Here is a 24519-nt window from a genome sequence, read left to right as displayed (position 1 = left end):
TTACGTGAACACATAAAATACCCCTCTGACAGTAAAATCAAAGGCTTTCGTGGGAAATGTAACTGACATATCCAAAAAAAAAAAAAAAAAAAAAAAGACTACCGGTATTTTCGGGGATTTACGCGAAGACGGAAGTAGACGGGAGTGAATCATCTCGACGCCGTGAACGCACCACACCCACAGAGCAGATCGGCACATGTTCATACAGCGCTTTCATTAGCTGTTACGGTGTATCAGGCAGATCCCGTTATAACCCGTCTCTGTGGTTTCCTGTTTAAAACAATCATGCTGATTTTTTTCTTTAAAAGAAAAAGGAAAAAAAAAAGTGATTTCGCTGAGTTACACTCAGGCTCCTAACGCGATACCCGAGGGGTCTTTCCGTCCACACCGCAACAGTTCACAACCCCGACGGATGAAAATGTGTGTCCCAAACAGTGGCACCACCTGTGTGTTAATGTCATAATTAGTGAAACTTTACGTTATTGTTGTCGCGGCCATAACTTTTCTGTCCAAAGTTTTTGGAACATGCTTCGCCCTGATTGGCTGTGCGACGTTCAAAATGAGCTCGGGTAAGTGTTACACAAACATCTGAAAATCAGGCGAGGTGTAGATACAAGAAGCTCGCCTTCCGTGGCAAGGTCAGCTCATAACTCAGAGAACATGTGCACCAAGCAACAAATAGCACAGACTGCGAATTCCTTTTCAATCAGATATTGGCGTTTCACAGTGGCATAAGTTTCTACGTGTTTGGAACCGAGAGCAGAAGTTGATTAATCAATTAGTTGATCAACACAAAAGTGACCAGTGACTACTTTGGTTGTAGATTTGGCATTTCGGTCATTTTTTTAAAGCAGTAAAACCAAACATTTTCTGGTTCCAGCTTCTCAGATGCGTGGCTTTGACTGGGGCTGAAACTAACTTTTATTTTCAGATAACCTGACGATTCCTTTTGTGATTAATCGTTAGTCAATCGAAAAATTTGTGAATAAATGCTCATCACAACTTCGCAAAGCCAAAGGCTTGTAACTAACGATTATTTTTCTTAAAGAATTATGAGCTGACTTTTCTTTTTTTTTTTGATTAATTAATTAACCATTTTGTTTTGGTAGTGAAGTATCATCAAAATAGTTGTGGATTCATTTTCAGCTGCTCAGCTGATTAATCGATTAATTGTTGCAGTTCTGAATTTGAATCCATCTCCTGAGGATTTCAGAAATTATAATGTGCATTTTAAACTATTTTGTAGCAGAAAAAAACATTTGATTAATCATGAAAATGATTAGCAGAATAATCAATGAACTTGCATCCGTATACATATTATCCAGATCCAGATGTTGGACTACTTTTTACTGAATATCGCACCGCTGCTCTGTCACTGTTTGTCCTCACAGAGGTGTGCCCGTTCTGTGGGAAGACTTACAAAAGGCTAAAGAGTCACCTGCCACACTGCAAGGCGGCGGCGGCGAAGTCCAAAACACCTCCAACCGAACATCATGTCAAAGCGGAGCAGACGACTTCATCCTCTCAGCTGCTCACAGGTTTCTCTGAACCAACAGCGAAGGGGAAAAAATCCACACAGACACCGACAGTAGCAACAAGTCCACAGTCAAAGAGGACTGCAAAGGTGTCTGCAGCGTCATCATCACCAGCAACCCCGTCCTCGTCACAGTCATTTCCCCTGAGTTCTCCATCTCTTCCACCGTCAACCAACAAGAAGAAACAGAAGCTGTCCAAACAAATCAAGATGGCGACCACGCTCTCCTCTCCCATCTCCTCCCCAGCACCGTCTCTGTCTCCCACCGCCTCTAAGCCGAAAAAGAAGAGTCTCCGTGCTCTTATAGAAGCTGCAAAATCCGACCAAGTTACTAAGGGATCACTAGAAGGAGCCAGATCTGCCTGGGGAGACCTTCCCTCAGGTTCAACTCCGTTTTTAACAGATTCTCTGAAGTCATTCACAAGCACAGCAAAGACAGAGACCAACATTATTCCACACAACACCAGCCTTGCCCCTCTGTCCACAGACACTAAACCAAAACATGCACCTAAAAAGAAGTCTCTTTCCACAACCAAAGATATTTACTCCTGGGTGGACAACAGTGAGAAAACTGAGGATAAGATGTTCTTAAAATCTGGAAGTGGCCACCAGGCCAGGATTACCATCCAGGATGTTAAAGCCACACTAGGCCGAGATAAAACCACCAGTCAGTCCAGAATGACGAGGATCCTGGGCCAGGTTGAAAATACTGACAACCTAAGCAGCAAAACCAGACTTGATACTGGTCTCAGACCTGTAAAAGTCCCAGCAGAGAGCCAGAAAGATGTTGTTAGCTGCTTGGAAACAACAAGTTCAAACTCTAAACAATCATCTTTAATCCCTCTGCAACGTGATGGTTCCTTCCAGCCTGAACCAACCTCTCCTGAAACACCCATCATCTCTGGCCATCTATCGTCACAGGCGAGCCAAGCTACACCTCTTCTGCGTACGGTCAGCATGAACGAGGGGCTGAAGGGCGGCCATCACATGACAGATCTCCTGTCAGCATCACCATCGCCCATCCAGCTTTCCACTCCTCATCTTTCCCCTCTTGGTCTACAAGCTGTGCCGCTGAGGACGGAGACGTTGAAAACTGATGTTGGGTTCAAGCTTGAGGACAGGAAGCAAAACACTGCTCACAGTCGAACCAAAGGTCAGTGTCTGACAGAAGAAAGAATATTTTACATTATACCTAATTGTTGCTAATTGTTGTTAGTCTCTACAAAATTTCTATGGGCATTTTTCACTGTTTTCTGATGTCTTTTTTTTTATAAAATGAAAAGAGTTTTGAATCAACACTAGAATTGAATCAATTGATACCCAGCCCGAGTGAAATGAAAAGGGGTGTGTTTTCAGTGTGTATTTTATCTGTCAGTGCACTGAGTCTTTGTGGGTGTCATAAACTCCAGGTGCTGTGACACAGCGGAGTCTTGGACAGGTGAGACTGAGGGAGTTACCGGAGTGGCTGGCCTGCAAAACCCCCAGTCATCCAAGAGATGTAGCGGAAATGGTGCAAAGAGGTCAGTGTAAAGCACGTCTCACACAAATACAAATACATGTAGTACTCACAGAACATATACAACAATACCTGAAGGCCTCAACCGCCCCCCCCACCCCCCCATCACCTCCCCCAAAGCTCTCAGATTAACACCCTTTGTCTGATGTGTTTAATCCTCACAAGACCAAAGAGTAAAACTGACTTTTTGAGGTTTTATGGAGGATTATTTCAGGGTAGGGAGACTTGATGATGACAAGGCTCTGGTGAAGACTCAGTTCTCTCAGCCAAGAAATAACCTGGCACATATCTCTCTATAAAACCATAAAAAAAAAAAGAACAATCAACAGTAAATGAGATATGACACGGTGGTTACTGAGCTTTCGAGGTGCTGACCGTTGGATTTTATTACCTTTGGACAGAGCCTGCCCAGAGACTCTCCACTCTTTATCCTAAGCTAGAAGCAGCTGCCTTCTCCACACAGTTAGGAGAGTATTGATCTTGGTATTGATCTTCTAAATCTCAGCTAGAAACCTGAATAACCATATTTCCAAAATGTCAAACTCGTCCTTTAAGTCTTCAGTAATGTTGAGTGTGAAGTTTTACATGTATGTGTCCTCCTGTGTGCTTCCTTCAGGCTGGCAGTGGTATTACAGGAGGTATATTGACGTGAAGAGAGGTGGTGTGGGTGGACTGGGCATGCTTTTAGCAGGATACTGTGTGCTCAGCTACATCTGGAGTTACCCTCATTTAAGTAAGAGAGAAGATTACTTCATGTTGCTTCATGTAATGGACAGATTTGGAGGTGACCGGGCATGTTTCAGGGCGTTTTGTTTTTTGTTTTTTTTTTTCCCTCCAGAGCGTGATCGCTGGAGGAAGTACCACTAAGGTCAAGGGAAGATGTTTGGACAAGCGTGACTGTATGCGGAAACAACAGCTGGCAGGCGAGGGGTTTGGTTTTCACACTTCAGTTTTTGTACAGGATTACACAAAAAAACACATAACCTGTTGACCCGTGAGCTTGAGAGGTGCTGGTAGGCAGATGTTGTTTCGAGCCGCTCTTGCTGTTTCCTCTGTCTCCAGTCTTTGTGCTAAGCTAAGCTGATGGGATGCAGGTTTATGTTCAACTGGCAAACATGGGGAATGGTATCAATCTTCTCATCTAACGCTCTGCTAGTAAGCGACAAAGCGAATTTCCTAAAATGTCAAACCATTCCTTCAACAACTGGCTGTAATTCTGACACTGGTAGTTTCATTCTCATTTGACTTGCACCTGGAAAGGACATCTGAAAGCCTGAGGGTACAACTTTGCAGTTTATGTAAATTAAGGCACGTTTGAATTTCATTTCAGGTTTATTTATTTATTTAATTTGGTTTTCTGTGTTTCTTATTTTAGTTTGGGAAGGGAAATCTGTGCAGGAGAGCTCCTAGAAATTATTTTTCACTGGCAATTTCTTTGTGAGCAAAATCAGTTTTTGGTTTCAGTTTAAGAATCAGAGCAGTTTCAGTTCATGGTGAGAAGTGTCCCTGTGTGTAACAGTCCCACTGTGTGTCCCAAGAGCTCCACTAGGTGTCATTGTTGGGTTGTGTTAACAAAACCAAAGGGGTTGGGCAGTCAAATGTTTGCTGTGCAGAGTTTTCTTAGCTCCTTTGTGCAGAGGCATTGGTGCTGGGGTCCATGAGAGGATTAAAGGGAACCAGCCATTTTTAACTTGATAAAAATCTTTCTGTGGAAACCGGGATTTAGAAAAACATGAAATCAGAAATATCAGATATCAGTATCCATGAAATGATCCTATCTGTGAAGCAGAGGGTCGCAAGGCTTATTTTTTTTCTTTGGAAACGCTTCCCCTGTCACATGATGTTATTATGCATGCTTAGTCTGTCAGTGCCAGCGTGTGAACACTCACAGAATAGAAATGGAGGGAGACTGAAGGAGGTTCTCAGCCGGACTGGACCAGTTTGTTATTGTATTCAAAATGAATTTATTGTTGACTCTCCTTGCTGCTGTAGTGAACACACATTAGCTACAAATAAAGAAATTACAGTATTTTTGTAACCATTTTTCCTGACGCCGCTTTTTGGCCAACACAATAAAAAATAATTTCCATTTTCTCATGTTTTTTTTTTTTTTACATTCTTTTTTTTCTCCATACAAAATTATAAATATTTTGTGTTTCACTTTTCATTTTTGTACAAAACAGCAAACTATACAAATCAAGTGAGACAAAACAACAGTGAAAATGAAGGCAGAAAAACAAATCTCTGCACTAAAAATAGGGGAGGAAAAAGCACAGTATGTTCCTATGAGGCCCTCAGACACTGATATGCATCCAGATAACACAATGTTTTACCAACACTGGACACGTCTCTACTTTGTGCAAGTCTAAAATTAACTTTCCTGTGAATATAAGTGCTATAGAGGCACAAAATCTTGCAGCAGCTGCTGCGATGGCCACTGACACTGAAGCACAAAAAAAAAAAAGACAGAAGACAAATGTGTTCTCTATCACCCCGTATAAAAGGCCTTCAGTCTGTAGCCTACTGGCAAGCACAATTTCACAGACATATTTATAAGAGAAAGGTGTAACTGTCCAGAATCAACCCCAGGAGCATTTAACACACTTAACCTAAGCTTTGGTCCTTTGTTGGGTTTGGCAGAATCGTGCTTTCTTGCTTAAACCATAGTATAAACTTCTGTTATCACAAAAAAAATGTTAGTCCAAAAACATATCTGTTTATTCTTAATTTTTTTATCATAATGAAAAATCACGATAAGTGAGGTTTTGGCTTTAAAAACTAAATGAGAACTCAAAAATACTCAGAATAAAAACTAGAACACAATGGGAACCAAAGTCATTGTAAGGGCACAGTTTCAGATCTAACACTTTTTTTTTTTTTTTTTTTAACAACTACAGAACTGTTGTCACCAGCACAAAGAAGTGAAGATCTGAGGGTGATTCTGGACATAGCTACACTCTCTCCTATTAATTTTGGTTGCGCTGCTGAGAGGGAAAACAGAGGAGATGTGAGAACTGCTTGGGAAAAAAAAAAGTGAGAAAAATATCCTGGGGGTGTGAGCGAACACATGGGAGTAAAGTCAAGAGTATGGCAATCAAACCACCAAACTACATGAAAACAAAGTCATAGACCAGTGTGTGTGTGTGTGCACATTAACACACACACACATCCTGATAGAGATGTGAAAATTGTAAAGCATAGATAGACAGATATGATCAATATATAATTATATGCAGAAGGCAGACAAACATACGTACAATCAATGACCATCCAAGGTCGTTTAAACTAATGACGGTATCGTCACGTTCACAAAGCAGGGGAACACATTGTATTGAACAAAACAGTCATCCTTTTAAATGTTCTTTCTAAAAATGAGGAAATAAAAAAAAATCTAAATAAAAAAGATAAACATATTGTAACATATCCTCCTCAATCTGAGGACTTAGCTCCCCTGACACAAACACACTGTGAAATGCTTAAAGTGGTTGGGATCGAGATTCGTCCTGTGTGTGTGTCGGGGCTTGCATACCTTTAAGGTACAAAAGAAAAACGCCAAAGAAAACGTGACTTAAGCACAAGAGGGAAAAAAAGAAAGCACTGCTGAGAACAGTAACACTACTTCATAGGTCTATGGGACTAGTCTGACTGGTTTCTAGTGTGAATAAGAGGTTATCCTTGTTGCAGGCAGCTGAGAGCAAGCAAATAAATTTTGGTTCTTTTCCGAATGTTCACATTCTGTTTAGCCTAGCGCACACTGTACATCCACAAGAGCCTCATATTCATAGAGTTCCTGAAAAAAAGCGACAGTACATTTAGTGCAGCTTGTCTATGTGAACGTGTCTCTACTGAGCTTACCTTAAAGGAAATGTCCACCTCTGAACCATGAATCTACGGAACACACTGTGCTAAAGCAGATGAGCGTTCACTGTGTATGTTTGTAATGCAGGAAGGAAATGAGGGAATGGATGATTTTGAATAGAGCTTCTTCATGTAAACACTTCAAAATAAAAACCTAGAATTAGGCACAGTCATCATTTTCTCCCTCCCCATCATCCATCAGGGTTTTCAGCATAGGTATTGGGGGCACAAAATATTAATGGTGTGTGTGTGTGAAGAGAGGAACACTCTTGTATTCAAGCTACTGAAGTCCCTACCCTTGTAAAATAATGTTAAATTCAACAAAAGCTCATTCTCCACCTGTTAGTCCATTGCATTGCACACATTCCCGGATCTTTATAGGTAATTATAAGTGCCTGTGTTCACCTTGACTCCTACGTCATGCTTCCAAAAAAAAAAAAAAAAAAACTTCCAAAAGCTATAAAAACAAATGAAATACAAGCTACATGGTCAGAGATGGTACCACAAAAGATCACAGACCTGAAAGAAGAGTTAACCTCTCTTCACACAGGGTTTTAGGAGCTTAACAAATAGTACAACAGGAGAGTTTGCTTAAGAAAATTAAAGAAAAAAAACACACACACACAAAAGTCAGATCACTGGGGATGATACCAAGCATCAGTCTTAACATTCCAAGATGCTGTTGACTGCTGCCTCTAGAGCAGAGTCTGTGTCAGGGTGAGGGGGTGAGGTGAGCTGAGGGGGGTACTGGGGCTGGATCGGGTGGGAGGCCAGCTGGTGAGACCCCTGGTAGTGCGCCTGTCCTCCCAGCGTTGCTGTAAAAGATGAGGGGTTACCTTGGGGATAACTGTTGGCAGCGGTGAGGCTGTTGTTGCTGGCGCTGCTGGGCCCGTAGCGTTGCTGGGATCTCTTTAGTTCCAGGACGCTCTGGTTTTCTACGTGTGGAGGGTGGAGTCTATCTGCTGGGCCTGGACCTACAGCCCCACCCCCTCCCGGATCTCCATACCCAGGCTGAGAGTCTGTCCTGTACGGTGGCTCTGTGGAGCCACTGTCCAACTGATTCCAACTACAGCTGGACTGAGACGGGAAAGGGTCTTGGAAAAGTTTGGATTTCATCCCACAACAGAAGTCTTCCAAGAAGCTGTCTATAAAACAGACAGACAAGAAAAGATGAGTTTTAAAAAAAGTCTCCAAATTCTTTGCTCCTGTTTTTGTTTATTGTTTTTTGTTTTACCTGGATCCACTAGTACCGTGCGTTTGTCTTGTGTCAGGTTGCTGCGTTCCTCTTGGTTGAAGGTCCTGTCAATCATCACCATTTCTGATGACGGGCTTGAACGCTGCAGAGGATGGAGAGGCAACCTGTTAGCCCCCACCCGTGCATGTCATCACGTGAAACACAGGTATGTATGTATGCAACCACTTCCTCATGCATGTGCCTACCTCAGCTTCCACCATTAGCAGCCGTCTGTATTTGTTTACCATGGACTGCGTCCTGTTCAGTACCTGAGTCGCAACTGCCTCAAATTCTTCATCCACTGTGAACGACACAACACAAACCTCTATTTGGATAAAAGTTCTGCACCCCAATTTTACTTTAACAAATACACAACATAAACGTGCTGCACTTAGAGCTAGTTCTCTGCCTTCCTTGCAGATTTAGCTTCAAGCTGATAGATTCCGGTCTGTACCCTGTGAGAACTCGTCCTGGCTGGGCGGAGCCCCCTGGAACACGTGGTAAGGGAGGAGTCTCTGCAGCGCATCGCTGACCGAAGTGAACCGACGTCGATCTGGGGTCTGAACTCCAGCGTGATCCTTCCTCAACTGCTGTAAAAACCTACGATGAGAGGACAGGGAAAATGCACAAGCTCCTTCAGTGGCTGAGAGGTAAGCTAGACACACAAATCGACATTAGACAAATGAAGAAATATTTAAATTATATACAGTACGTCAAAAAAAACTCACATTCCTTCTCTTGTAAGCGGCGGAAGGGCAGGCCTCTTCTGTGCACTGACCTAAACAAAGCGTACATACCAAAGTTGTCATAACACCGCTGAAATTGTCCCTATAAACTAACTCCAATGTAAAATGTTCACAGACTTAAGTGCAAAACAAATACCTGAGAGTTTAGCGTTGAATCTTGTGTCATGGTTTTCATGGCTAAGAAAGATCATACAAACAACGAAGCAACCTCATTAAGTCAAAGTGCAGCACACTACACTCAAACATGTAGTATACACGAATTTAAAAATTAAAAAATTCTGCAACACCAGAAAAGCCTTTGTTACCATGAATGTTGCTGAGCTGAGTTTGTTTGAGAGCAGGCGATGAAGAATTCTGAAAAATGAAAATGAAAGTCAGTCAGATATAAGTTTTCAGGCAACAGATAGAAATGCGAGACTAACAGCATCTTGCAATTATACCTGTCTGTAGTCTTGTTCTTGTGTGACTGTACCAGGTAAAGGGGACAGAGAAGTGCAGTTCTGAGTTTGAGTCACTAGAAGGCGCTGCACAGGGCTGGCTGACACCTGGCCTTGACCGCTGATCCCCGCCGCTGCTGGGCCGACCAGAGTCAGCCGCCCAGGAGCACACGATGTCTGCACAGGAGCGGAGCTCGCACAAGAAACTCCTGTCCATGTTTGAGCTACACCCCCTCCAACCTGACTCCCACTGACTACTCCTTGATTCAAAATTAGCTGACCCCTTGGTGGTGCAGTGAAGTTCTGCCCCGCAACAATCTGCACTGAGTTCTGACTGGTAATCAGGGCATTTGAGTTGGGGTCAGCAGGGCCATTGTGGATGGTGCTGCCAGGGGTGAGCGCCAAAGAGCTGGGGAGTATAAACTGTCCAGGTGGTATGTTTGTCTGGGCCTGGGCCTGTTGCTGCTCCAGGGGCGGCTGCACTACAATGGAGCCATTGGCTGTGTACTGCCCCCCAGGAGTAACAGTGTTAGTGTTAGCTACATTAGCCATGGTGGTGGGAGTGGGCTGAAGACCAAGGCTGTAGACAGTCTGGGCCCCAGCTTGAAGGGGTTTAGGTTGTATAGGTCTTACAAGAGTCTGGGTCCCTCCTGGGCCTCTCTGGATGATGATGTTTTGAAGGGGAATGTTTTTGAAAGGTAAGCCAACTTGGCCTACCTGCCCTTGTGTAGGGGCAAACACCTGCCCCCCTGTTGTGGGCCCTGCTCCAGGTACAGGTGCCCCCGGCCTCAACACAATCTGTGGAGTTCTGTCCAAGCTGCTCAGAGTCATCACGCCCCCACCAGCCCCAAAGGAGCCCAACACCTGGATGTGCTGGGCAGAGCCATTGGGCAGCTGGGACACTCCTTGCAGGAACTGGCCCGTAGGGAACGCAGCTGTTGCTGTGGTAACCACACCCACTCCCCCTCCATAACCCCCAGAGACCAGCTGGGAAGGGAAAGGAACAGGAGCTTGCACTAGAGTGGGAGCGGGTTGGGAGTCCAGTAGGGCCTCCTGGGCCAGCGTCTGTTCTGTGATGTCAGCCTCCAGAAGAGACTTCTGCAGGATGTCAAAGGGCTGGTCCTCTCCGCCGAGATCCACCTCTCCGGGAGAGTTCCCAGTCCCCAGTTCATCCTCAATAAATGAAAGGCTGCTGGAGAGCTGGAGGCCTGCCCCGGCTGAATCATCGCCGAATTCACCCATTGAAGAAGAGCCATCCTTGAGGCCAGTGTTGGAGCCAGCCTGAATGAGGCATTCAGAAAAAAAAAAAGAGAGGAAAGTGGAAAACTGTTTGCATGTGAAAGACCACTTTCCCTGTATGCCAGTTTCTTACGTGATGCTTTTTAAAACCTTTACAAAAAAGGGAACTATACATTGAATCGTTAATCACAGAGGTTACCATTTGCTCTGTGTCAAGACCCTAATCCATTTTCAGTGACTAAATATCTAATCATAAACTAAAGTCTGTTTATGTTTTGGTTTTATCAGGGTAATCACAGGTTAGGGCTTGGGTTACTCACTGTGTCACTAGCAAAGAAGGATCCATCCGATCCATAAGCTGCATTTGTCACATCATCCTCCTCAATCTGTAAAAAAACAAAACAGAGTTTTGTGACTCGATTTCTATGCATTAAAATGAAGCATCCATTCAGACAAACTTTGTAAGGAATGACTCTGAATGCATTCTGTAAGTCACTCACAGACTTGCTGTTGCTGCCATGGAGATAGTCATTCAGTGCATCCACATCTCTGAAAAGGGAAGAGAGGAAAATTTTGGTGGGCGTAGAACAAACCTAAAACAGGTCTAATAGAACATTAAATTATTTAAACTTCCCTAATTCAACGAAAGAGGGGAAAAAGCGTGCAGACAGTTGTGGCTTTGATTTCAAAGAGGAACCTTAGTAATATGGTCTGATCATTTAAGGGGAACTTTAGCACAAACTTAAAAATGTGTAGCCACACTGCAAATCGCCTGATGACAAAGAATATCTATGCATCTATTCATTCCAAATTCAAGTATGTGAATTCAAGTTTATGAAGGGATTTTTACCCTAAAATATCCAGAAGACGGCGATCGTCCTCATCATCCATGACACCTGAAAGATTATGGAGGGATACAGGAACAAAATAAAGCAGGTGATGAGATGATAGAAGTTAAAGTACTTAATGTTTAAATCTGCAGGGACAGATGGCCACTAGCTTCATTAATCAATGTTTTTGTTTTTATTCTGAGATAGGAAGTTTAGCGTGTGTATTACGTTAGCAGTTAGGACGTCTCACTCACAGATTTCCAGCAGGAAGCATGGATTCAGTCATTTAACACCCTTTGTTTCCTGTAGCAGGCTGGGCTGCAGGGTGAGAAACTTAATTTAGCAAGGTTACAAAACTATACATGTGAGATACAGGGTGTGGGAGTGTGAATGAGGTAGAAAGACAGAGATGGGTGTGTGAAATGGGGGGGTTGTAGAGGAAGCGAGGGGGCAGATATGATTTTCAGTGCTATGGGAGATCAGTGTAAGGGCAGGATGGCCTTCATCCCCTCCTACAGATGCATGTCTCTGACAAGTAAACTCCCACCCATTACCCTCCTCTGCTGTCCCACATTGGTTGTCCTTCGTGTCTGCACAGAGTGAAAATGGCCATTTGAGTGTAAAACTCCACCCTGCTCCATTTATACCTTGACTGGTTGTTTTGAGTTTCTACATTCAAAGAGGTGTTGGCTTTATTTTGTGTCAGCCAGCAAAAGTGTGCAGCTACGTTGGTGCTACTAATAAAAGGGAAACAAAATGAGACAGTGAGAACTAATTTGATCCAGCAGAGTAATGGTCTGTGAGTGTTTACACATCTAACAAGCTACTTTGTCTGTTTTAATGTAATGGCTGTATTTGAGCAATGCATGAGAAAATATGTGCACCAGAGAATCAAAACTCCTTCAGTGACTAGCCCAGTGTGTGAATGAAATGGTGCTTGAGTTAGAGGCTGTTTTGTACTTTGTCGGAGTCAAGGGGAAACGTAGGCTTTGTGCTCCTGAGCCCGTGCAAAACGTTGCAACTGCAATGCTACAAAATGGCTGTTACCATGGCATAGGCTGTCTTTACAGCTGAGCCACGTTCAGCCTCCATCTTTGGTTCAGGGAGAACAAAGAACGACAGGGAAGCTGTACAACATAAGCTGTTTGAACCGACTGCACTGTGGCTTGAACATACTAACCTGCTAAAAGAAAATTATATTACATTTTTTTTTCAAGTATTGATAACAAAGAGACTATAACTACATTTTTTTTCGCCAGAGTGGTTTGGCTCATTTATCCTTCAAGAGTGGACACGTAAAAAAAATAAAACGTGAAAGGAAGCAATGTCCAAACTAAGCAAACCAAACGATTAATGTTAAAGACACTTTATTTCACCAAAAACGGCACCAAATGTGGGCAGTTTAAATAGAAAATAGAAACTAAAAAAAACACCTCTTTAGACCGTTAACAGAAATACGTAAAGGTTAACGTTTACAGCTGAGCTTTTCAGTTCTGAATTCTAACGTTAGCTCCGTTTAAGAAAAATACAAACAAAAACGACCAGGACACAGCTAAAGTGCCTATTCTGGCAAAAACGAGCCATTTTGGCGGCTCAGAACGGGTGGATTTTCTACTGTTATCTCCGCTTATGTTCAGGGTTGTCGAAATAAAGGCACTTTTTCCCTAAACGTTGAACATTTTGCACAATTTTGGAGCTCAGTGTCGTGGTCTCTGAAATCCGCCCTAGCATGCAGGCTTCGACCCAGAGCAAGCTAGTCCCTGCTGGAAGCCCTGTCGCCGGGGCTGTGCGGCGTCGCCGTCGGTTTAGAAAGCCGGCTAACGTACAGCTTGCAAGTTTTATTTCCAAAAATAGACTGAATCGACAGAATGCTAATCGCGTTCAAGCAGCACAAAAACGCCCGTCGTCCAGCCCGTGGCTGGTCGCCGCTGACGTGCTCTTTCTTTCTCTGTTGGGGAGGCTTTCATTTGTCCTCTGTGCGGCTCATCTGCCAGCATGAAAAACGTCACATTTGTCTCGATATACCGAACCGACGCGTTTCAATCGGGGGGGGATCTCGTACCAGCCCGTGTTCTGGTCGGGTCGCCGTCCAGGCTCGACGCTCCGCGACATTTTGACGATAAACGCCGGCCTGGTCCGGTTAGCTAGCCGCGATGTCGACGACGCCTGTTTTGAAAACGTCGGCTGGAACCCGTCGAAAATGCCACGGGACTAAACAGCGTCGAGCCATAAAAATTTACCCCGATTAGCATAACATAAAGACGACTCAAAGAGGCAAACCCTTTACTCCTGTCTCACTCCGCTTGAAACCCAATATCTCCATTTGGCAACTTTTAATTTGCTCCCCCCTCCTTCTCCTCCTCCTCCTTCTCCCTCTCCCACTCATATATTTTTCTCACTGTCCCTGTTCTGTCTCGGATAGATTTTTCTCTCCGCTCAAACTCTCTACCCTCCCTGAAGGAAGGGAGGAAGGAGGTTGTGTGTGTTTTTTCCTTGAAATTTTTATCACAAAATTATAATACACTCAAAGGGAAACTCACCGTCATGAAAAAGCAGTGCCTTGTCAACGGGGTTTCCTCGCCATCACCGCACGGGTTGTTGGGGTAGTGCACAGAGCAAGGCAGCCCACATCGCCAGTCCACACCGGTATCATACGACTCTCGAAAATTTGAATAGGAAATACACAAACAACGACATGTCATTAATAAACACATTATTTTATATCAATATAAATTATAATGGCACGTTTCACTGTCCCCATGAATAGCAGATAAATGTTGATAGACTTAATCATTGCCAACAGTAGAGGGCGGGCCTCTGATGTGTGTGCCACACCTAGACGTTGCCCAGGTACGATCATAGTTGCTATGGAAGAAAGTGCTACCTAGTTACTACTAATATACGAATATATTAAAAAAAAAAAAAAAAAAAAAAAAAAAGTTAATAGAGCACTCAGTTTGGTGTTGTCTTTAGTAGATTTGAGCCCCACTCACAAACACAAATATATTACTAAAATATTATATTAAAATATGATTAAAACATAACACATATATATGATATTATGAATGTGTCATTATTTAATACTATAATAATTAAAAAGAGAATTTTTAACAAAGACGTTTAAACAATATAGAGCCTAAAAAGGTTACTGAGTGCATGTCAAGGATTAAGGGAGATGTTAATATGCTATCCTGAGGAGACAGGATTAGCACACTTGTCCAGATACACTGGGGTGGGGGCAGTAGGCATTTATACACATGTCCAGCAGCATCCAGGAATGTTTAATCATTGAATGATTTCAAACATTCAGTACATTGATTGTTTTTTGTTACATTTTGTAAAAAAAAAAAAAAATGCAATAAAGGAATCTGTTTTCTACAATTTTTAAATGGGATCCTTGCTCATAGATATACTGTGGCAATGGAAATTACATGCACAGTGGTACATAAAGTATCCAGATCCTTTACTTAAGTAAAAATACTGCAAAAAAAATACTGCATTATGAGTAAACGCGTTGATCTTCTGATTAGAAGTGCAGATGTGTACTTAAGTGAAGAAGATCTTTCTTAGTTACCTTCCACCGCTGCCTGTGCAGAACAAACGCATTTATTTTTTAAAAATTTACTTTGGTTGCTTATAAGTAGGTTACTAAAACCTAAACCCATTTTAGAGTTAGTGTATCTATTAGGGTTTAAATATATTGGATTAAGTTACAATCATTGGTCCAATGTTTTATTTCTCTTCTAGCTCCCATACAGTAGGTGGCGCTGCGCACGTTTAACGCTGGTTCTCAATAATCAAGAAGAAGAAAAGGAGCCTTTATCGCTTCCGCTAAGAGCGCCGGTTCGTCAACATGGATGTTACCGCTGAACTGATTCGGGAAGATGGGTTTGCCGATGAAAGTGGTGCCGCCAGGATACAAGAGCGACTTCAGAAACGGCATCAGGCGAGAATAGAGGACGCCGAGCGGAGGAAGGAGGCGAAAGAGAGCCAGTCTGTCGCCGAGGAAAAAGGCGAGTATTTCTCCAGCACTTTCAACAGGGAGCGGGCGTGTATCGAGGAGCTGCTGTCCAGCTGCTCCGGAGCGGACCGGGCCGTGGCGACGCAGAGGCTGGAGCAGGCGACGGCCAAAATCGTCCAGCTCCAGAAGTTTCTGAACGACAGCATGTTGTTTCTGACACAGTACGAGCTAAGACAAGCCCAGGCTGCTCTCCAGAAACTCCAGACCTCCCTGGCTGAGACCAGAGAGGAGGCTCTGCCCAAGAAAAAGTTTGCCTTCCGGGCTCGCACCAAAGCAGCAGATAAAGTCTCTGCACCGGTGTCAGACTCGGGTCCACCTGGTGCTGCCACACCTGCAGGTTCTGGTGAGGTGGACAGAGCAGCAGCCTCTGAGCAGTGCGGCTTCTCCAACAGGGACAGTGAGGTTCTCACCAAAACATCCGAGGAGATCCAGAAACGAGATGTCCTGCTGACTCACCTGTCCAACTGCAAGGTCCGCCTGTTCGGTTCCCCCAGCACACTGCACCTGAAGCACATCGACAGCTGTGAGATCCTGTGCGGACCAGTGTCTAGTTCAGTATTCGTTGATCACTGCAGAAACAGTACACTGGGCTTCCCCTGTCAGCAGCTACGGACCCACAACACCACAGACACACAGGTGTATCTGCATGTCACCAGCCGAGCCATCATAGAGGACTGTCATGGAGTTAGCTTCGCCCCGTTTTCTTGGTCTTATCCTACTCTGGAGGAGGACTTTAGTGTGTCTGGCCTAGACCAGGACCGAAACAACTGGACCCAGGTGGATGACTTCAACTGGCTCGCTGCAGGAACGCCTTCCCCCAACTGGACTGTCATCCCAGAAGCAGACAGGAAAACCAGCTGGGATCCTTAGAGTTTAACTTTTAAACCCTTTATTTGCCAAACCAACGTGTCAATCAAACCACCAGATGAAATGTTGTCACCCTGAATACACATATATGAACATGTCCATGTCACTCTATGAAGATTAGTTGGTTTAATGAGGATTTTCTTCCAAGCCAGGGCTGCACTGTTTTTTGTACACAAGATACACAAGACAGTATCATACAAAGCTAGCCATCTTATGATTTCCACCAAAAGGGCAGGAATAGCAAAATAAAACTGGGGGAAAAAAATCCTATTCTCTATATTAGCAATTAACTTGGAGGTTTAATTGGGAATATGCAGCTAATTTCATTCACTGATTGTGTTGTACAGCTACGAAAAACAGCACTTTGTATGACACGGTTAAAGATGCACTGATATATTGAACTGAAAATACACCTGTCAGACTAAATAACTATCAAAAACAGAATTAAAAGCCATTCAGACTATTATAGTGTAATTCTTAACATCTTTAAAGCACTGTCTGCCACTGTCTTCATTACAGTGGATTTGAATAAAGCTTCTGGAAAACAAGTTTCTGTTGTGCACTGATCTCACAGAATGCAACTAAATCTAGTCTGTGCTTTGTTAAAAGTAACTGCCACTGAAACAAGATGCAAATAAAAAGTCTTCCTGCTCAACAACATGAAGCCTTTGTTTTCCTGGGTTTTTTTAATTTGTTTGTTTTTTTTTTCATAATATATTTCTTTCTGTCTCTCAGAAACTACACTACATCTGCAAGATGTGGTGAAAGAAGCACAAGGAGGCTCTACATTTGATATTTTACTTGCATTTAGAAGGAGCAGAGGTGGTGCAGCTCTCATGTCCAGTCACAGTGAAGTTTGAAGGCGTCAAAATAGGAGTCACTCAGGGAAAGACCTGGCTTTGTTCAGCATACAGTAAGTATCTGGCTCATGTTTGTGCCAAACACAGTGTTGATTATAACTGCCAAGTTAGCAAGTGATAATAAGTTCATTATTCAGAGAACGTAAATCCTTTAAATGCATCTGTTTATTATCCTGCAAGATGACATTCAACAAGTATCTAATGTCCATATTTATATCCATCCTGTTTGTTTTTCAGTTTTGAGTTTTTGTGTGTAGTTATAATTGAATTATTCACATTTACGGTCATACTAGAGGGGTTGATGTGAACCTGAAAGCTCTTTTGTTTCTGTGACTGGGTTACTGGGGCTTTATTAACTCAGCTTGTTTGCTCCACCGTGAAGACATCCGGTTTGTGTTGAACTTGTGGACCCCTACCTGTGAATGGGTATGTGCCATTATTAGCTCCACTTTCATGTCCATGGCCTTTGTCAGTCTTCAGCTGATGCCATTACAGCTCCTGGTGTGTTTGATCAAGGCGACTATGACCACGTGAAAGCTCAAACCAATTATGGCCCCTGGCAGTGGCTTACGATGAGGCTCATCTTGTGCAGAGGGATTTCTGTAAATTGGATCAGGCTGCTTACAGAGGCTTAGCATGACGTACTGCAACTTTGAGTTTAATCATTAGGATCCTCGGCAATCCTCCACCTCTCAGAGAGAACGGAACATCACAATTAGCCTCACCTGTGTGTCAAGGAAGGAAAAAGTTGTCGAAAACAAAAGTTTATGAAATTTGAGGTTTCTGTCACAATGGGAGAGGAGATAGCTTTGAAGAAATAACACTCCTGTGCTCCTCCGGGGGTTCTTCATCTCTGCTTTTCTTGCCGTGGGATGGATTACCGCCTGAGCTGACTCTTCTGTCCTGTTGGACCAGCCAGAGGAGATCCTGATAACAAAGAGACAGGGAAACTGGACTGCAGGTTGGCTCATTCAAGAGCATTTAGCGAAACTAAGGGGCAAACTCTGGAAATCTTCTGGAGTTCCCACTGATCTAGATTAACATTCGGCTCTCCTCATTTCTCACAGACAAGGACGTATCTAAGATTGGACAATGGCTTTGATGTTGGTCAAGTTTGATCTGAAAAAGCGAGTGAAGCTCGCTCAGACAGTCTGGTTCATGTACTGGTTCGCTGTAATGGCCGGCGTGCTGGTGTTCAGCATGGGCCTGTTCTTTAAGATTGAGCTGCGAAAGCGCTCAGAACTTATGGACAACAACGAGAGCCACTTTTTGCCCAACCTGCTTATATTCATGGGTCTAATAGCCTGCGGCATCAACGCCTTTGGAGGCAAAGTGTGCTACGACTCACTGGACCCTGTCAAGTTTGCAAAGTGGAAGCCCATGTTGAAGTCCTTCCTGGTGTTCTGCGTGGGGTTCAACGCCCTGCTGCTGGTGACGGCCCTGCTGTGTTTCTTGATGAGGATCCCTTTGCAGTTCACCCTGGCTGAGGGGCTGAGGAATGGCATGAGGTACTACAAGGACACGGACACACCAGGACGCTGCTACATGAAGAGGACCCTGGACATGATGCAAATGGAGTTTCGTTGCTGTGGGAATGACAACTACAGAGATTGGTTTGAGATTCAGTGGGTTAGCAACCGCTACCTGGACTTCAGCTCGAAGGAAGTCAAAGAGTAAGTGACAAAAATTAAAAACTGAATCCTTCATGATAACCTGCAAAAGCCAGAGATCGCAAAAGTGTGATGTGACAGGAAAATGACCCTCTTTGGGTCAGGGAGATTGTCATTGAACCTCTGAGTTTCAAGATGGAGGCTGCTTAGTTGTGGAGAGTGGGGGGGGGGGGGGCTTCACTACAAAGTTAGAGTTCAGTATAAGTGGATTTGAGGTGAAGGTGGGTCAGAGCAGGTTTATTATTCTCTTTTGTCCACTGAGGATTACGACCACAGAAATGGTGACTGCAACAGGTAGCAATGGGGACATGGCACGGGGGGGCTGCGAGGACAGAGGAGGTTACTAGGCAGTTTTATGGATAAAGTCAAGAGGAGGGGCTTTGGTGATTAGGTACAGGAAAAGATATATGGGTCAAAAAGGCAAAAGTGGGATCAAAAGTATTTTGTTTCAAGACATTGATGTGTAGCTTCTGTGTGACAACCTTTTTATGTCCACATTGATTTTTGGTACCAGTACCAGTTTGCTTTGTGAGGACAGCTGTGAAGAGGATGGTTTTGAGCGCTGGCACATAATTAGTGTTTAATCTCAGGGATTACAGCTCCATGTCCTTCAAGAATCAGTGTCCTGTCCAATCAGCAGAGGCCCTGGCAACACTCCAGGGACATGGCTGTCCAATAAAACAATTTGTAGCTGGGCTTTTAAATTCAGTATAAACAGTGGCTGCCTGATTACAACAGGGAGGTGTGAACAGTGAATGTCATTAATGTTATATCACCGGCATATTTTAAAGTTTCAAAGAGTAACATGGCCTTGAGGCTCTCCTTTTAACCAAAGTTTTTTTAAATCCTAACTTAAATATCACCACAGCTGTTATTCTAATCAATAATGTATTCCAAACTTTCCTATAGTATAATAGAGTAGTATTTCCTGTTTGTTCTGCAGTATTGACCAAACAAAGTGTCACCTGGGACATTATTTTAGACTTAATTAGGTGTTGTTGTTTCTAGAAATCACTGATCCATATCTGACGCTCTCAAGTCTTTGTGATCCAATCACATGGTCTTTCCATTGACCTAAAACTATCAATCAGAGCTGACATTTGCTCTTCCGATTGAGCACTGTCTCACACTTGGGTGCAAATGAGCAAATTTTCTCATCATTAGCCTGAAAACATTTATTTTACATTTAAAGGTTTAGAGAAACAATGTGCGACAGGTAGGCCTTCAAAATAGAGACTTTATTGATATTTTTGCTCAGTTTGACAACCAGAGAGGTGTTGATTCAGCGCTGTTTATTTGTGTGGTACTTTGCACAATATTGTACAACAACACTACTTACGATGGCCTCAAAAGGCTAATTATACTTGCTAATTATACATGCTAATTATACTTCAAGTAATTTTAGCTCACACTGACTACATAATACAGTGTGGCAAGTTCATGAGCTCTAATCTCACCTCACTATCACCTCCAGCCCATCATAACGTGACACTAACGTGACACTTTGCCTGATTCCTCTTAGCCGCATTGGGAGCAACGTGGATGGCCAGTACCTGATGGATGGAGTCCCGTTCAGCTGCTGTAACCCCAGCTCCCCCAGACCTTGCATCCAGCTCCAGATGACCAACAACACTGCCCATTACAGCTATGACCACTACACAGAGGAGCTCAACGTGTGGAGGCGCGGCTGCCGTGATGCCCTGCTGTCCTACTATGGAGGCCTGATGAACACCATCGGAGCCATGGTGGTGCTGGTCACTATGCTGGAGGTCAGAGCCACAGAAGCATGGACACAAATAGAGAAATATTTGCGCAAATATGATACATTTCCACCTCACTTCAAACGGATTAGTAAAAAAAATAGTTTTACTTCACCAAGTTAAGTTTTAGTGGAACATCTACAACATCACTTAGCCTTGTTTGGGACTATCTCATCCACTGCAAAGGAAAGGAAATAGTCCAGGATAGCCCCTGCTCTTTGTCAGAGGTGGGGCAGATAGCCAGAAGTTGATTTGCCAAACCAACCAGTTTGTCATCATCCTCAAAGTCTTTTCTCTTGTAAAACTGACAAAAACAGTTTGAAAACACTTCAGATAAAGCATAAACCTGAACTTTGTGTTGCGTCTTCAAGTAAGTTTTCTAGTGTGGTGTCGTCTTCATCTCATTGTGGTGCACCAAGCTGTAAATGGGTCATTACTGCCCCCCAAGGCTTGAGAGCTGAAGAGACTCACAAATACTTGTTGGTTTGAGAGAATAACAGTTGTTGTGGGTGTTTTTTTGTTTTTTTTTTGTGTTTGTTAAAGTGCTGCATGCAGCCGCTTCCCTGAGCTTTTCAGTGTGACCACCTGGGACTGTTTCCCATATCAGGAATGAGACAGTCTGAAGCTGGGGCTAACTACCACTTTACTATAAAATGTTACATTTAAAGTTTATGCTTGAAGAACTATGAGACACATAAACATCTTTGAAATAGTGATTTGTCTGACCCAAGATGGATGTTTTTTCCTAGTTTCCACGTCACACGTGTGTGTGTGTGTGTGTCAGAATTGTTTAGCTATTTTCCCCATGAATTCAGAGAGGGCTCAGTAAAACTGTTTGCGAGTCAGACAGGAACTTTGAAGAGTTTGTATGTAAACATGCAAAGCCTTGACCCACTTGGCATTTCTGTCATCCATCACTTCATTCCTTTCTTCTTCCCTCCTTTCCACACTCCACCCCCACTGTTCTCTATATCCACTTACTGCATCTCCTTCCCAAACAACTCTGTCCTCTTTACCTAAATATCACTCCTCCCGCCCTACAGTCAGGTTACCCTGTGCCACCTTTGTCACGTATGGGTGTGCAGCTTACCAATAGTCTCTCACCTGTTACTTTCTACCCAAATTGTAATCCTGTAGTGGTCACATGGCCTCTCTCCTCTGTTCAGCTCCCTCCTCAGCCTCCACTGCCAACATCTGTTGTTATTGTTGCTGAAGCCCAAGAATTTGCACACCATTACACCCCACAGCGACCAACATGTACAGTTAAATCCTCAGTGATGAGCTGAGTGGTTTGAATTCCTGTATCACTTCAAGCAGACAGTAAACAGCACCACGAACCCTTGTTCTAAAAACTTGGGTTTAGGTGGTGTATGGAAGCTGATCCGATACACAGTAGGAGGAATCCCAGCTTTAAGAGTGGTTATGCAAGCGTCTCTGTGTTGACACACATAGTGGGCTCAGAGATGCAGTGATCGGTTAATCTAAGGGAGGTGACAAGGACAGACCCACTTCCTGGAGCTGGATCTCCTGATCTGAAGTCACTTATCTTTCCTGGTGATAGGTTAGGCCTGTGGATTACTTCAGGAATTCTAAGATATTTTTTATTTTCATACATTTTTTTTTGTCTTATTTTTCTGCCTCTTAACATTTGCTCAGTAACACTCACACATGCACACCACGCCTAGATTACACACTTTCACGCATGCATGGAAACGTGTAAAGAAAGCATTTAAAGATGTTCTTTTATATTCTGTTTCTACATGCTGAATAATCTCAAACAACGAGTCACATGGGTCATCTGATGGCAATGTGCTCTTGGCCTTTGCAGGTCGCCGTGACCATCGGCCTGCAGTACGTCGACAGCTCCCTGTCCACCCTGGCTAACCCGGAGGATCCAGAGAGCGAGAGCGAGGGCTGGATCCTGGAGAAGACAGTGAAGGAGACGTTCACCGACATCATGGCCAAAATGAAGGCAATGGGCAAAGGCAGCAAGGTGGAGGAGGGGGGTGAAGCAGCTGTGGCAACGGTGAGCTGAGCTAACCCCTCCTTCAAAAACTGACACCAATCCCACCTGAAGACGAGAGGAAGGGGGACGTGTGAGATTACTACTTTTTTCTACCATCATCGATTATGTAGATGCTACCCACACACATACACACACACAGATTTGGCTATGAACTCCTTACAAATGGACATAAATAATACTGTGTATTCACACATAGACAGAGATTATCAGTAGAATGAGTTATGTTTTGGTTTTTCTGTTTGGTTTTCCTCAACCAAACAGACTCTGACTTTTCCTTCACAGCATACCTTTAAAGAGATTTTCTGTTTTGGTTTTTCTGAAATTCTGTGGATTTCGATTCTTTTTCTCCAAAAAAAAAAAAAGTGCAAAACAATAAGTCAAGTAAATGTGATATATATTGATAAATGTCATATTCTTTGCAATCACAAGTAAGTATGTAATTTTTCCTTTATTTTGTTGTGTGATAGTTTGGTGGGAATGGTGGTTGCCCACCCATGAAGCCAGAGGTGCAGATGGAAGATATTTATTGCCCAAGAAACACACTTTTATTTTTGTTGACCTGTCTATAGTAATTTGGCTTGTAGCTGATACTGTGTATAGACAAAGCAAACAGATTAACCTCCCCCACTCACCTCTTCTTATACCCCAGTCCACCTTTGTCCACAATGAAGAGTGGAGAAGCTCCTGAGATGGAGTAAAATTATGAATTGAATGAATCAGTATGAGTTATGAATGAATGTTGAGGCGCATGGTCGAAGAGAGAAGCATGGGCATCAGGAGGTGAGCTCTGTAGAGAAGCAGGGGCAACTCCAGACCTGTGGAGGACGACTGAAATTGGCAGCTAAATCTTGGCTCCTGACCCCTGTACTGTAATCTCAGATCATCTTTGATGTTTCCCTTGTGCATTCAGTATCTGTATATTTACACATATGTATGTATATTGTAAGAACTGGGTTGCTGTCTTTGTACATAGTGTAGAAATGATGAAAAGAATTTAACTTTTTTTAAAAATAATGTAATTAAGCTAAATCTTTTATTTAAATCCATGTAAAGTTTTTTTTTCCATATGATTTTTTTTGTGTCTGTGTAGAAAAGAGATTATGCTGCTTGTGTACATGAATAAAGGATTTTAGAGATGTGATTCGACAGTGAAGTAATGAAGCTGTGTTGTCTCGACCTTGAGTTGCACAGACCTCAGATCAAGAGGCGAGGCATGCAGTGAGTGCTGCAGGGTTCCTGATTAAGTCAATAGGATAAGGGCAATTATGGCATTACTGCTTTCACATGGGCACGGGATGACTCTTCACATGTCCAGTGTAAGGACATGTGTGTGTATGTGTGTCTGTGCGTGTGGTGAGGGGTTTATACACCTGATGCATTCACAAACACTATAGTGCATGTATCTGCAATTGATTTTATCCACAACCCAGGATTTTTTTATGCCTTAAATCTGCTCCAGAATCAGCTTTGACTTCAGAGGTTTCCAGTAACAAATCCTTTGATCCCATTTTGATAAATAGCAACCAACAAGGCAACCAATAAGGTACTATTTATCTGTTCTCCTGAAGCACAATCCACTATACACTATGTGTGTCTGAACTGAGATCCACATATTCTGCAAACCCCAGACACAAGGAATGAGGAGCCATGATATCAAAGCCAGCATGGCTTGGTTAGAGCAGATGGGGGGAGCTGTGAAGAGTCACCAGGAACGGTAAAGAGGCCAACTCTGCACGGTATTTTTGTTGGACCAAAGCACATAACACAGCACTGAGTAGATAAGAAGCCTAATCGGCTTTAGATTAGCATGAGCCACACAGCCAGGTGAGCAGATGATGTCCTGCTGCAGGACCCACGTCACGGAGACATAGACACAGAACGACAGAGACAGAAAGACAAACAAGAGAAAGTAAAGATCAGA

At 43.3% G+C, this 24519-nt stretch overlaps 4 protein-coding genes and 1 long non-coding RNA gene across 7 annotated transcripts; 4 read left to right on the top strand and 1 right to left on the bottom strand.

Annotated features, from left to right (window-relative positions):
* Positions 1 to 191: 191 nt before the first annotated feature.
* On the top strand, positions 192 to 7374 carry si:dkey-21c1.4 (cell wall protein RBR3). 2 transcript variants are annotated; one of them, XM_041029504.1, is made up of 5 exons: positions 192 to 569; positions 1392 to 2687; positions 2944 to 3054; positions 3667 to 3783; positions 3889 to 4892. In XM_041029504.1, the coding sequence occupies exons 1-5, from the start codon at positions 560 to 562 to the stop codon at positions 3915 to 3917; spliced, it is 1563 nt and encodes a 520-aa protein (XP_040885438.1). In that variant the 5' UTR covers positions 192 to 559; the 3' UTR covers positions 3918 to 4892. The 2 variants fall into 2 exon arrangements, with proteins under 2 accessions (XP_040885438.1, XP_040885439.1); XM_041029505.1 differs by lacking the exons at positions 3667 to 3783; positions 3889 to 4892 and adding an exon at positions 5948 to 7374.
* bicral (BRD4 interacting chromatin remodeling complex associated protein like) lies at positions 5821 to 14184 on the bottom strand. Of its 2 annotated transcripts, XM_041029502.1 has the most exons (13): positions 13935 to 14184; positions 11649 to 11712; positions 11415 to 11460; positions 11065 to 11113; positions 10885 to 10950; positions 9329 to 10606; positions 9194 to 9242; positions 9025 to 9065; positions 8871 to 8920; positions 8597 to 8742; positions 8349 to 8443; positions 8143 to 8245; positions 5821 to 8053 (listed from the first exon to the last, which is right to left on the bottom strand). In XM_041029502.1, exons 3-13 carry the CDS (start codon positions 11453 to 11455, stop codon positions 7572 to 7574), a joined length of 2400 nt encoding a protein of 799 aa, XP_040885436.1. In that variant the 5' UTR covers positions 11456 to 11460; positions 11649 to 11712; positions 13935 to 14184; the 3' UTR covers positions 5821 to 7571. The 2 variants fall into 2 exon arrangements, with proteins under 2 accessions (XP_040885436.1, XP_040885437.1); XM_041029503.1 differs by lacking the exon at positions 11649 to 11712.
* Positions 8173 to 9469, top strand: LOC121175698. Its single transcript, XR_005892766.1, has 3 exons — positions 8173 to 8308; positions 8563 to 8792; positions 9339 to 9469. It is a non-coding gene; the product is annotated as an uncharacterized LOC121175698 (long non-coding RNA).
* Positions 11650 to 16940, top strand: tbcc (tubulin folding cofactor C). The gene is made up of 2 exons (XM_041029506.1): positions 11650 to 12189; positions 15142 to 16940. Exon 2 carries the CDS (start codon positions 15248 to 15250, stop codon positions 16283 to 16285), a length of 1038 nt encoding a protein of 345 aa, XP_040885440.1. The 5' UTR covers positions 11650 to 12189; positions 15142 to 15247; the 3' UTR covers positions 16286 to 16940.
* Positions 16941 to 17010: 70 nt separating this feature from the next.
* prph2a (peripherin 2a (retinal degeneration, slow)) lies at positions 17011 to 23021 on the top strand. Its single transcript, XM_041029507.1, has 3 exons — positions 17011 to 18815; positions 20335 to 20581; positions 22401 to 23021. The coding sequence occupies exons 1-3, from the start codon at positions 18235 to 18237 to the stop codon at positions 22605 to 22607; spliced, it is 1035 nt and encodes a 344-aa protein (XP_040885441.1). The 5' UTR covers positions 17011 to 18234; the 3' UTR covers positions 22608 to 23021.
* Positions 23022 to 24519: the final 1498 nt, after the last annotated feature.

The sequence above is a fragment of the Toxotes jaculatrix genome, chromosome 21, assembly GCF_017976425.1.
Source record: "Toxotes jaculatrix isolate fToxJac2 chromosome 21, fToxJac2.pri, whole genome shotgun sequence".
NCBI lineage: Eukaryota > Metazoa > Chordata > Actinopteri > Toxotidae > Toxotes > Toxotes jaculatrix.
Note: the sequence above shows the minus strand (reverse complement) of the source record. Positions and strands in the feature narration are given on the sequence as shown.